Here is a 13,613-nt window from a genome sequence, read left to right as displayed (position 1 = left end):
GTATAGAGTCCAAATTATTGACCAGAACCCAAGCAAGATGCACCTGTTTTCTTGGGACCTTAGGGTTGCTGGCCTCGTTTTCCCAGCCTGTCTTCTGCAGGAGCCGCGCTGTTACTCAGGCAACCCTGTTTGGGCGGAGTTGCCCTGCCCCCCTGTGGCGGGGGATGGGCTCAGCGGGAATCAGTTTTTGGGGCTTTTGTTCTCTGGCGGCTTTCTCTGGCGGCTTTCCGCGTCTCTTCCGCGAGTCAGAGCAGAAGAGACCGTTTCCAACCCTCTGCCTCAGAGCAGAGAGACCCCAGTCTGTTCTTCAGTGAGCTCTCCAGGCCACACCGTCTCCGCTTCTGTCCGTGCTGCTATAAACTGCAGCGGCCTGGGTTGTGCGCCCCTCCGCAGCGCTCCCGGTCCTGCCTCCAGGTCGGAGCATGTCTCTGCCCCTTGTGCTTCTAAAACCGCCAGCCACTCCCAGTTCGTGCGCGCGCAACCCCACTGCTCCGGGTTTCCGACCCGGGGTCTGCAGTTTGCCCACACGACCCCGCCGCTCTGGGTTTCCACCCCGGGTGCTGCCCTAGAGTCCTTTCCCCACCGCTACCGGTCTGCGAGTCCGTGTCCCATCCGTAGCGCGTGAGGCTGTCACTCACCAGCAGTGTAGGATCCCCACGGCCAGGTACCCTCCCACTGCCATTCATCTGCCAGCAGAATCACGGCTCCCCGCTTCATACGTCAAAACCAACCAACTGCGATATTCTGTTTGTAGAGATCCAGATCTTCTTATATCTCAGGCTGGTTTCCTGGGTGCTCAGAGTAGTCTGGTAGATATCCAGCTCAATTCTGGGGACCAGGTGAAATAGGGTCCCCTACTCCTCCGCCATCTTTCCCCCCTCTCTGTACACTGCTTTTTCAACCCTTTGAACACTTCTAGCTCTTTTTCACTTTCTCCTGCTCTTCTCCCCTCATTTTAATTTTATTTATTTTTTCAAGATTTATTTATTTGAGAGAGAGAAAAAGAGAACACACATGCATGGTGGGGGGGTAGAGGGAGAGGAAGAGAGAGAATCTCCAGCAGACTCCCTGCTGAGAATGGGGCCCGAGAAACATGGGGCTGGATCCCAGGACCCTGAGATCATGACCTGAGCTGAAATCAAGAGTCAGAGCTTAACCAACTGAGCCACCCATGTGCCCCTTGGTTAATTTTAAAAGTGTTTTGTTTTCTTAACTACTACAGTAGCACTCTCCTTTAAAGTCACCATACATTTAAATCCAAGGAAAACTGCTAGCTTTTTCAGTTTGGGATTATTTTTTTTGTTTTATTTTATTGTGTTATGTTAGTCACCATACATCATTAGTTTTTGATGTCGTGATCCACGATCCATTGTTTTTGTATAACACCCAGTGCTCCATGCAGTACGTGCCCTCCTTAATACCCATCACTGGGCTAACCCATCCCCCCACCCTCTCAGTTTGGGATTATTTAACTATAAAGTCTATTTTTAAGCTTTAACATTATAGGAGCTGCAGTGACTTTTTTTTTTTTTTTTTTTGATCTTTGGTGTTTTTAATACCCTATTAATTTAATACTTCAAATTAAGTAATTATGAAGTACTCACAGTATATGAAAGACTGTGCTAAATCCTACTACATAGATTTTTTTTTTTTTTTAATCCAGCCTTGCCTTCAAAGATACCACTAGCATTCTGAGGGTATTATTGCATTCTGGACGCAGGCTATATCAAGAACTAACTTGGGCAAAGTGCCTGAATCCATCTAGATTGAGAGGTGACTTTCAAATTGTCAAGCCCCAGGAGGAGTGGGGTCAGGCCACCTGAGCCAATCCCACTTGTCCCCACCCAACCTCCCCTTCTAAGCTTGGCCCTAAAGTGGGCTGCTGCTTAAAAACCATTTCTGAGGGGGCCTGGCTGGCTCAGTCAGTAGAGCATGCAACTCTTGACCTCAAGGTCGTGAGTTCAAGCATCACACTGGGCACAGAGCTTACTTAGAAAAAAGTTTTTTTTTTAATTTTTAAAATCCACTCAGAAAACTTAAGGACTACTCTGAAATTCTATAACCTTTTATTGTTTTTAATACGTACCTTAACCACCAATATCCACATCAGTGATGGTGAAGAAGTAGACTCTCTCTACGGGGTTTATAGACTACATGAAGAATCCTATTCACTGTAGGTATTATACTTAGTCCATAAAATCTGGCTCCATTTTGGTTTTTCTCTGTGGAATAACTAAAAGCATATCACTAGTGAATCTAGCTCTGTAAAAGTTTCTCTTTCAGAATGCCTAGGTGGTCAGTACAGAGGCATCTAATATGAGGTTATTTCTTCTCTCATACAACTAGGCTTCCTGCCATCTTTCTTTCTCACATCATTTTATGCAACTATAGGCACCATTCTATTTGCCCACTGTCAAAAAGAAGTTTTCCAAAACTGTTGCACCCCTCTCTTTTCAGCAGATGGCTTTATTACTCGTTACACAGAAAAGATTTATGCTTTCCCACATGAGTAGCAACAATTTTTCCCCTCCTATTCCTTAACAGTTCTCTGCAAACCTCTCATCTGCTGGGTTAACCTTCACTGTTAATCCCGATCCCCAAATGCTTTGCTCCACCAATTACTTTCCTTCTTATTTGATAAACACATTCTTCCATAAAATAACCTAAAAGTCTTTCCATCCTAGCCTTCCCATGCCTGAGAAAGTTTAGCTTTCCCTAATAACCTACTAGGTTTTCTCCTTATGTATAATGAAAAAAAAAATGTTACCACATTTCTTTTCCCTTGCTCTGGCTACAAGAATACTTGGGGTCAAATCTGCAGGTCAATTTTAATAAATCTGAGTATCTCACTCATTCATAGCTTATGTAATTTCATGCTGAGTTTCCATTTTTTATTTTCAGTAGTTTTGATTTTAAATTCTTTTCTGTTTTGTGATTATAAATTCTTGTAAATTACATCAGATGTTTCATGATATGTAGCTCTGACTTTAAATTCTTTTGTTTTCTAATTATTTGTGTTAATTGCCTCAGATTCTTCATAATACAAGATTATGTATAAATAAATAAGCTGTGGTATTTCCAAACCCACTGTATAATATCTGTGATTAACAAAGACTTGTGGAATTAAAAAAAGGAAGCAGAGAAGTGTGGCTAATTAGATCATCTGGTCTTATTCCAACAGGAATTTTTCTCATTTTATTTCTATTGTACATATTATGAATCCATGATTTAAAAATAATCTAGGGGTGCCTAGGTGGCTCAGTCAGTTAAGTATCTGTCTTTGGCTCGGGTCATGATCCTGGAGTTCCAGGATTGAGCCCTGCACCTGGCTCCCTGCTCAGCAGGGAGTCTGCTTCTCCCTCTGTCCCTCACCCCACTCATGCTTGCTCTCTTTCTCTCTCTCTCTCTCTCTCTAATATATATATATATATAATCTTAAAAATAGTCTATCTACCATTATGTTAATGAAATCAATAACAAGATACCTTATTTAAATCAGAAACACTTTTCATTCTTTGAGTATACTGAGATTTTTGTTTACTTACTTTTAATTAAACAAACTGTTTTCCTCTTTAATACAGTTATATGATTGATGCCTCTATAAAAGACTTAAAAAATTGGGGCGCCTGGGTGGCTCAGTCGTTAAGTGGCTGCCTTCGGCTCAGGTCATGATCCCAGGGTCCTGGGATCGAGCCCCACGTCAGGCTCCCTGCTCAGCAGGGAGCCTGCTTCTCCCTCTCCCTCTACCTGCCGCTCTGCCTACTTGTGCTAACTCTCTGTTGAATAAATAAATCAAATCTTTAAAAAAAAAGATTTTAAAAATTACTATAGAGTCACTATGAGTAAAGACTGTGGGACACTGAAAACGGCTACAAGGGGAACTTATGACACAACCTCTCTGAGTTTGAATGGAAGTTCTGCTTGATTAGAGCCCATGTCTGTGATATTATGTTTCCAATTTCTATTCTCAACTGCTTTTTCTCTAGAGATAGTAAGTAACTTACTTTCTGGAATACCATTCACTCAACAAATATTTACAAAGTAGTTGCTATATGCAAAGCACCTAGAAATTTCATTTTATTTTATTTTAAGATTTTATTTATTTATTTGACAGAGAGAGACACAGCGAGAGAGGGAACGCAAGCAGGGGGAGTGGGAGAGGGAGAAGCAGGCTTCCCGCGGAGCAGGGAGCCTGATGCGGGGCTCGATCCCAGGACCCTGGCATCATGATCTGAGCCAAAGGCAAGGCACTTAACAACTGAGCCACCCAGGCGCCCCGCACCTAGAAATTTTAAAGTACTCTACAGAAACAGGAGTTTCTTCACCCCATGAAAGTGTGCTATAAGGAGACTCTCCTTACCTATTTTGTTGTACAACACTAAAGACTCACCATTTAAAACAAATACATCAATTCCCCTCATCGGTGGTAGCTACGTTTTACAAAGTCACTGCAAACCCTGAATTAGCAAATACTGAGCCACTGTTCCTGGAGGAAATATAGGGTTGGGTTACTGTGTGTCTCTGGTCACAAAATGTTCTTCAACTGACCAATATATAACCTTGTTTTATGTGTGTTTCTTTCTCTTTTAATTTATTTATTTTGAGAAAGAGAGAGAGAGCGCACACATGGGGGGGGGGGCGCAGAGGGTGAGGGAGAGAGAGAATCTTAAGCAGGCTCCACACCCAGCACGAAGCTGGACCAGGGCTTGATCTCACAACCCTGAGATCATGACCTGAGCCAATCAAGAGTCAGATGTTCAACCGACAGAGCCACCCAGGCGCCCCATATGTGCATTTCTTTTTAAAGACGGCACTTCAGCACTACTCTTGGGAACCATTTTAAACAACAAAATCATCAATAAAAAGCACAAAAGTGTAAAAAGCATAGCACTAAACAGGGAAAAGAAACTTGTTTATAGCAGGAGAACAGAAACAAGAAGGTACGGCATTGCTGAATATGTGAATGTTGGGTGAATCAAATTTTCTGTAGCTTTGCACACTTCCATGAGAGCGCTGCTGAGTACTGACTCTGGCTTACAAATAAATTTTAGAAAGCAAGCAAATCTGCAAATAAAGAATCCGCAAATAATGCGGATCAACTGTATATGAGTCAAATATTTCAGTGTAGTCTCTGACTTGATTGTCACCAAAAGATAAGCTCTGGAAAGCCCTAACAAATATCCTTCAGTTACTATGCAAATTTAAAGAGTTTTGGACTACACTACTTCAAGAAGTAAGATGTCTGAGGCATTCACAAGTTGGTATTGTTAAAAATGTTACTTCCTACCTGATATATTCTAAAAGGGATAAAACGAAATCCATTTTCTTCTGCAGGATATTCCATGAGTTTCCGGTTGATGGCCCAAAACTGGTCAAATCTGTCTGTAATGATAAATTATTTGTTATTAAAAATGAACATTATAATTTAAAACCTCACATGAAGAAATGAAAGTTGTTAAACATCCTCTTAGAAGTTTCTGAAAAAGCATCATTTATATATTATTTTTTAAACTTATCTTTCCATAACTAAACAAAAAGCAAAATATAAATTTTTCTACATTATTGCTTCCTCTTCCTAGATATTTGCATAGACATTTCATCTCATAAGAGAAACCCTGAACAGATGACTACTTGTGTCATCAAGGCAAAAAACATCAGATAGGGATGAATGTCTAGATTCTCTATCCTATTGCTACTGTCTAAACAATAAAAGGACAGCTTCAAGTGATCTAAGTCTTAACCAGAACTTATTTAAAGAAACAAAATCAAAACACCAAACACAATAAACATTAAACAGTAAAAAAGACAAAATTACAGGAAAGGGTTTGAAGGAAATGTGGAACTGACACTTAAGCATTAACTGTCGATTGCAGCTTAATCTCAGTGATTAACTCCTTTTTAAGTTTTTCGGGCTCAATTTAAAAAAAAACCACTTTACTGAGATATAATTCACATATCATAAAATTCACCCTTTTCTTTTGTTTTTAAATTCACCCTTTTAAAGTGTACAACTCAGTGTTTTTTAGCATATTCAGAGCTGAACAACCACTGGCAGTATCTAATATCAGAACATTTTCATCCTCCCAAAAAGAAACCCATACCCATTAATAGTTACCCATCTTTTCCTCTCTTCCTATCCCCCTAGAAATCACTAATCTTTATTCCAGACATTTCGTATAAATGGAATAATACAATACGTGACTTTTGTATCTGTTTTTTTCCCTTAGCTTGTTTTCAAGGTCCATTCAAGTTGTAGCATGTCTCAGATTTCATTCATTTTTATGGACAAATATTATTTCATTGTATGGAGATAAATTTTTTTGTTTTGTTTACCCATTCATCAGTTCATGGAAATTTGGGTTGTTTCTACTTTTTGGCCATTATGAATAATGCTACTATAAACATTCACATATAAGCTTTTGTATTGGATGTGTATCTTCAATTTTCTTGGGTATAAACCTAGGAATGGAAATACTGATTTATATGATAACTGTTCAACTGCCATATGGTAACTATGTTTTCAGAAAGTGCCAAACTGTTTTCCAAAGAGGCTGCATCATTTTACATTCCCACCAGCAATGTATGAGGGTTCCAATTTGTCCACATCCATGTCTACGCTTGTTACTGCATATCTTTTTTTTTTTTTTTTTAAGATTTACTTATTTAAGAAAGAGCATGCACAAGTGGGGCTGTGGGGGGGGAGGAAAAGAGAAAGAGAGGGGGAGAATCCTCAAGCAGACTCCCCACCAAGCGCAGAGACCAACATGGGGCTTGATCCCAGGACCCCAAGATCAGGACCTGAGCCAAAATCAAGAGTCAGTGGCTTCACTGACTGTGCCACCCAAGTGTCTCCCCACCCTTTTATTAGAGTCACACTAGTGGGTCTGAAATGTTATCTCCTTATGTTTTTTTTTTTTTTTTTAAGACATATTTATTTGAGAGAGAGCGAGCGAGCACGCGAGAGTGGGCCTAGGGGCAGAGAACCTCCAGCAGACTCTGCGCTGAGCATGAAGCTCCAGGCAAGGCTCAACTCAAGACCCTGAGATCATGACCTGAGCCGAAATCAAAAGTAGCTGGATGCCCAACTGACTGAACCACCCACGCACCTCTCTCCTTATGGTTTTGACTTACATTTCTCTAATGAGTAATTATGCTGAGCATCTTTTCATTTGTTTACTGGCCATTTACATATTTATTTTGGAGAAATGTCTATCAAATTCTTTGTCCCCTTTCTAAGTGGGTTGTTTGTCTTTTTTACTGTTGAGTTGCGAGATTTTTTTTTTTTAAATGTATTCTGGCTACAAGCCTCTTACTGATAAATCTATGCAAATATTTTTTCCCATTCTGTTGTTTTTTAAGTAACTCCTTTTTGACTTACCCAGAATCCTACCTTAAAATTATTTTTTATACTCAGAAATTTATCTCAGAGTCAAATCTGTAAAGTACATGAATAGCAGCACCAGAATTTCAGATCAGCTTGGTATTAAAGCACATTCTCTACTATTAGACTCGTCTCAATCCAAATTATTGCCAATGTGTTGATACAGTTTAGGTCACTATAATTATATAAAACAATGAAGTTTAGTTGTTTTTTTTTTTCTTCTATCCCTGTCCTAGAAGACTGGGACAGTCTCTAGGCCTTCTCTATTCTCATTTTCAACTTCAATCTGGAAGTTCATACTGTATCAGAACTGGTAGGATAGGTAACTCAGAATCCAGGTAGTCTAATGTAATTTCACAGATGATAATGAAGGCCTAGGTTGTTATGAGTTTCATGAAGAACTAAGACCAGACTCTCAGTCTTCTGATTCAAAGCCCACAACCGTTTCAACAGTTGCAACCACAAAACTGCATCTTAATGCTAAGAGTAGCTCCTTTAACCACAGTCCTTCCATATATGAATCAAATATTCTTTCAATGCTTTTTAAAAAGTATCTTTCTATCACCAAGTATCAAGCAAGAGTGTGATAGCTAAATAAAATGATTCTTCATGATAACCTGAAATTTTACTCACTGCCTCATCATCAAATCTCTAGCACCTACCAAGGTGCATGCATAACATACGCTCTTAAATCAAAGAACAAACAAGAAAATACTACATATATAACCTTTTTTTGAAAACATTTTGGGTTCCAATCCTAGGTATGCAACTAAATAGCTACATGACTAGAAACAAATCAATTGAAAATTCACTTACAGATGAAATACAGAGGTTCAATTAGTTTCTAATACCTGTTCCAAAAACAAAACTTTATAATTATCTAAGATACCCTCTTTTATTAAAATAGCATTTGCTAAAAACCACAAGTAAACCTTTATTACAAGAGAGATCTAGATTGTTTTTAACAGAGTGCTTTTTAATAAAAAACAGTGGTTCTTAACCAGGAGAGACTTTTGCTCACCAGTGGGTCTGGAGACATTTTTGGCTGTCACAACTGTTTATGTGTGATACTAGTATCTAGTGAGTAGAGGTCAGGGGTGATGCTAAACATACTACAATGCACAGGACAGTTCCCCACAACCAAGAATTATCTGACCCAAAATGTCAGTAGGAAGGAAAGCAAACACAAACAATAAAAAGTACAGAAAGGCAATTAGTCAAAAGTTTTTACATACCTATATGGCAAAAAAATAAACTGGAAAAAGGAACATTATTGTGCCCATTATCATTTAATGACTCTAAGCTTCAAAATGACCCTTTAACATATGTCCTGCCATAACAGACACAATTGAAGCATTCCTTTTCTTTCTGCGCGGGTGCCCACATGCGTGAGCCCACACGCGTGAGCGGGGGATGGGGGGGCAGAGGGAGAGAAAGAATCTTAAGCAGGCTCCATCAACGCAGGGCTCAATCTCATGACCCTGACATCATGACCTGAGCCAAAACCAAGAGTCAGATGCTTAACCGACTGAGCCACCTAGGCGCCCCTGAAGCATTTCTATTCTTACAACCACATTAAGCTTTCTCAGTAGAGGGCTAGAAGGACACTGCAAGGAGAAAGAGCTTCCTGCTTGTATAGGCACACTGAAACCCCTAGACCCTGTCAGCCCCTGATTTCCTCTGGAGGCCCACAGGGTGGCTTACTTGCTGCTTCCCATACAACTGCCACTCCCTCTGCATGCCCAGACCACTTGTTGCTAGTGGCCTGCACTCCAGTTGTCCTGACTGCCTGGTGACTGCAGACCAGCTCCAGTCTGGGCAGAAGAGTGAATTTCTCTACTAATCCAGTGGATTGAACTATATCTCCCCCCACAAGTTCTAAATCCAGTCTTGGCTAGAGGATCCTTGTAAGTGTGACTTTCCTCCCTTCGCCCTAGAGTACCATAGGCAGTTTTCTTATATCTTATAGTCACTCTTTCATCAGAGTTTAATAATTCTTCATATGGAACTTACCCTGTTTAACCCTCTGTTTGATTTCTACCTCCTGACTGGACCCAGTCTGATACAACTATGTTTAAAAGGAATAAAGACATAATAAAAGATATGTATTAATTAATAGTAGCTTTCACTCTTCTTATAAAACTAGATGTTCTTATATAAAATAGGTATTTCCTCAATAATACTAAAGACATTCCAACCAAGAATAATCTAGCTTTTATAAGTCAATGTTATTAACAAGACACAAGTAGAAGGAACTAAAAAAAAAGCAGTCCTGAGATTGAGTGTATAACCAATCACCTTTCACACTGAATTCTGTAGTATCAGTATTTCTCCTATCTCCTAGTCAATAACTAAAATAAAATTGGAGTTAGGATGCATTACTACCTTCCTACATATTGATGAATCAAGAACATACTAACTTGTTACCAAGGAATACTTTGAATATAACTATGCTATTAGTTATTATAATTAAGTCATAAAAATTATCAGTCATAAAAGCAATACCTACAAGTAAAAGAAGCATAATGGTCTTTATCTGTTCGTTTTTTAAACTATAATTGTAAGTAAATATACATCAATTTCAAGAACTTTCAGGTTAACTTAGTTCTAAATCTAAAACAAAACAACTAAGTCGGAGAAAATTAAAACTATCGGTCACTTAGTTTATTCAAAGAACTGGAGAAGGGAAGGTAACTTATATCCTTCTTGCCAGAGCTATTAACCATATGACTAATAAGTTGGTTTCTGTTTTTTAAACTTAGCTTATTCATTTAGGAAGGCTACAAAATTAAGAATCACACAACTGAAGGACTGCCTTATAGAAAGTGAATCTATTTTTGTAATAAAGATATTAAAAATAGAATTCCTCAAGATCCTGGTGGTCACCAACTTTTCTCTCTCATTGCTGAATTAAGCTTCTATATTGGTCTTGGAAATTTTTAAAAATTCAGGAAAAAACATTTTTAAAAATCAAAATCTCCCAAAGAAGCTTAAGAAATAAAGTTTTCTTTTTTCCTCACATGGAAAAAACTGCAAGAAAAAAGTGGCCATTTTAAACAATGCATCTGTTCTTCCACTTAAGCCTTATGAGTGGCAAACTCAAGGCAAAATAAATTTTAACATTCTAATGTCACAAACAATACATGTGTCTAAAAGCTCCCCAGGAGACATGGAGGACATCTAAGGGACTACAGGGACTGCTGTTTAGCTTCAGTTCAGCAATGTGGCATTGCTGGCTGAGACCCTCAAACTATAGGAAAGGAGGCAGCCTCCACATGCATGCTCAATCCACTTCCTAGTCTTTTAACATCTGTGATGTAAAAAAAAAAACATATTTACAGCATCCCGAATAAGTGTCAGCACATAAAACATAGACTTGAAGCTTTTCTTTGAAGAGAAAAGCAAATAGTTGAAAATCACAGCTTCAGAAAATTTTGCATTTATCAACAGTATTATTCGAATCAGTACTACAATTGGCCTTGTAATATATGTAGTGTTTTGACCAGAGGCTTTCAAAATATGTAACAGAAAGTATATCCAAGTAGAAATCTATTTGAATTACTTTCTTCATATGTAATACGTAAACATCTTTGTAAAGCAAAACAAAACAAAAAAATGAATAACTTGGTAGGTTGCCAAACACAGGTGCGTTAAATAGGCGACCTGTATCTTCAAACTCATTTGTCTTCTAAGTCAAGTCAAATTAAGAGAATCCTAGGTTAATAGGGTGTTTAGCTGAGCCACGGCACGGAGCATTCTCTCTGTAGCAACACACCCACTGGTGCTTGGATGCTGCTCAACAAACTACACCCACGCGTCTCTACGAGCCCTTCTTTTTGAGGTTTAAAGTTCCTGAGCTATATCAGTGGGGAGGCCCTTACCAAAGCAAAGAAGCCTTGGGAAAGCTTCAGGGCCCCTGAGAATTCATCATGAAGGTAGAAGAAGGCAAGACCAAAGGGCTGGACTCCACATTAAGGCTGAGAGGAGTGCCAGTCCTGAAGAAGGCTAATCCCGAACATAAACATTCATCTTGGCAGGAGGATTGTACCCTGGGGGAATTTGTTGTTTGAATGAATCAAAAGAGTAATAAAACCTGGATCTCAGGAAAATTTCAACCTGGGCTACCAACTGTCTCATAATAAACTGAGCGATGACATTTACTCCTTTGCCCTACAATAGAAGTGCTACCGTCTGGAAAACTGACATTAAGGAAAGTAATCAATATAAATACATATTTAGGGTGTAATTTATTCTCTCTGTATTCACTGCCACAACTTTTCATAAGCACTGAACCACGGTGACAACCTAATTGGACTCTGTCCTTCCACATGTATCCCTGCTACAGAGCATTCAGAATGGTCTTATAAAACGTAAATCAAATTGTACCATTAATGAGTGATTTTCCACACGTTTCTAATGGGCCATGGAATAATGCTTTATGATGTACTTTAACAATATGGTTTTAGAAGTACTAGAATCATTACTTAAAAATCCACTGCACTCACTTTCTTATTGCCTGCAACGGGGGAGGACTGCTCCCTGCCCAAACTGCATGTGAACCAAAAGGTCTTTCCCTCTTACCCCCTGGAAACGCAGGTGCTCCTGAAGTCCTCTGAGATCTCACTGCCCATCAATCTGTTTACTTACTAAGCTCCAAGTCATATGATTTTTCTTTTCTGTCCCTAGAAAACACCAAACTTGTTCCTATATCATAGCTTGGAATCCTTGCTTTTCTTATCTTCACAAAGCTGCTGCTTTCTGATCATTCAAGTCCCAATAGAAGTAGCACCACCTCCTCAGAGAAGATCTCCTCAATTCAAAGTGAGGCATTGTTCTATTTTCTATCTAGACATTTTTGAAATTGAATTTTGAAATTACCCAACTCACGTGTCTAATTATTTCTTGTCTCTCTCCCCCAACTAAATATAGTTCCACGAGGGCAAGGCCTTTGTCTTCAGTCCTAGAAAGTTCCTGGCACAAAGTAGATGCTCAATCAATGTTTAAGCGACTAAATAACGATATGACTGACTGATTTAGGGAAATGGGGAACAACAAAAAGAAGGAATTCCAAATGTAGCATGGCATGGTGGGAAAAAACAGACACTCTGGAGCCACACTGCCTTCGTCTGCTTCCTAGCTTTGCCATTTAATAGCCGCCGGAGTTTGAGCAACATACTTTTAAACTTTGTGTCCCAATTTCCTATAAATGGAACTGCCTGTAAAATGAAGATATTAATAGTACATATTCATAAAGTCATTGGAAGAAATAAATTAGTTAATACATGCAAAATACAACAGTATCTGGCACAAAGTAAGTATTACATAAGTGATCTTAGGCTGCCTCAGAGTCAACAAAAGAAGACACTGGGAAGATTCAGCAACAAGGTAAGTGAACTGTCAAAACCAGTATGGGAAAGTGGTTCTGCCAAAACCTCATCATCAGAAGACTGCTGGAGCGTTCAGTCTGGCTCAGGGCCAGAGAGCTTGCACCACTCACATCAAATTCTGTGTGAATGCTGCCTCCTGGAGTTATGCAACTGAGTGGCCTTTGTTAACCAGGTGGGAAGACTGAGAGCCATAATACAATCCAGCTGCAACACTTTACAATACCAAATTCCCTTCATATCCCCTTCTGCTTCCTCCAACCATTTCAACTACCATATAAGCCCTATCTTCTCATGCTGTGGAAACAATTTAGTTACATTTACCTTCCATCAATTTTGATTGCATTAATCTCCAGAAATGGGGAAATGAAATGGTGAAATGGTGGTGGGAGCAGGAATGGTGGCCCAAGAACACCTAGGTCAACATCTGAGTCCTCAAGTCTTGGCAGGCTCATCTGAGTTCTATCTCTACTATCTTTAAGATCTAATAACAATTCCTTCTCAACCCCTCCCTCTCCTAACATATCTTAAAATATTACAACAGAGGGGATAAGCATGGTGGGAAAAAAAAAATGAGGTTTCTTGTTGATCTGGGAAGATGAGAGGCTCAAAACTGTTATACTTTACAGCACAGGTCTATACACAGAGCCAGTAAAAACCAGTTACTTCATAAATGGTTTAAAAAACATTGCTGGAAACTTAAAGAAAACTAATCTTAACTGGAATTTGAAAAAGCAGACCGTAAATTTTAATTTCAACATCACAATAAACCATAACTGCAAGTTATAACATCTCTTAATGTATTCCAACAGTCAATCCCAGTAATTGACTTTATTTTTACATAGAAT

At 39.1% G+C, this 13,613-nt stretch overlaps 1 protein-coding gene across 3 annotated transcripts in view; it reads right to left on the bottom strand.

Moving 5' to 3' along the window:
* Positions 1–13,613, bottom strand: part of ATG5 (autophagy related 5) — a 130,923-nt gene that overhangs the window by 53,564 nt on the left and 63,746 nt on the right. For 2 of the 3 annotated variants that reach the window (XM_036109661.2, XM_036109664.2), the window contains one exon: positions 5,288–5,382. In XM_036109661.2, coding sequence (XP_035965554.1) covers positions 5,288–5,382 — 95 coding nt within the window. The remainder of the gene's footprint in view (positions 1–5,287; positions 5,383–13,613) is intronic. The other variant, XM_036109667.2, reaches the window with a different exon arrangement.

This window comes from Halichoerus grypus, chromosome 9, assembly GCF_964656455.1.
Source record: "Halichoerus grypus chromosome 9, mHalGry1.hap1.1, whole genome shotgun sequence".
Lineage (NCBI taxonomy): Eukaryota > Metazoa > Chordata > Mammalia > Carnivora > Phocidae > Halichoerus > Halichoerus grypus.
This window is presented reverse-complemented; position numbering and strand designations above follow the sequence as displayed.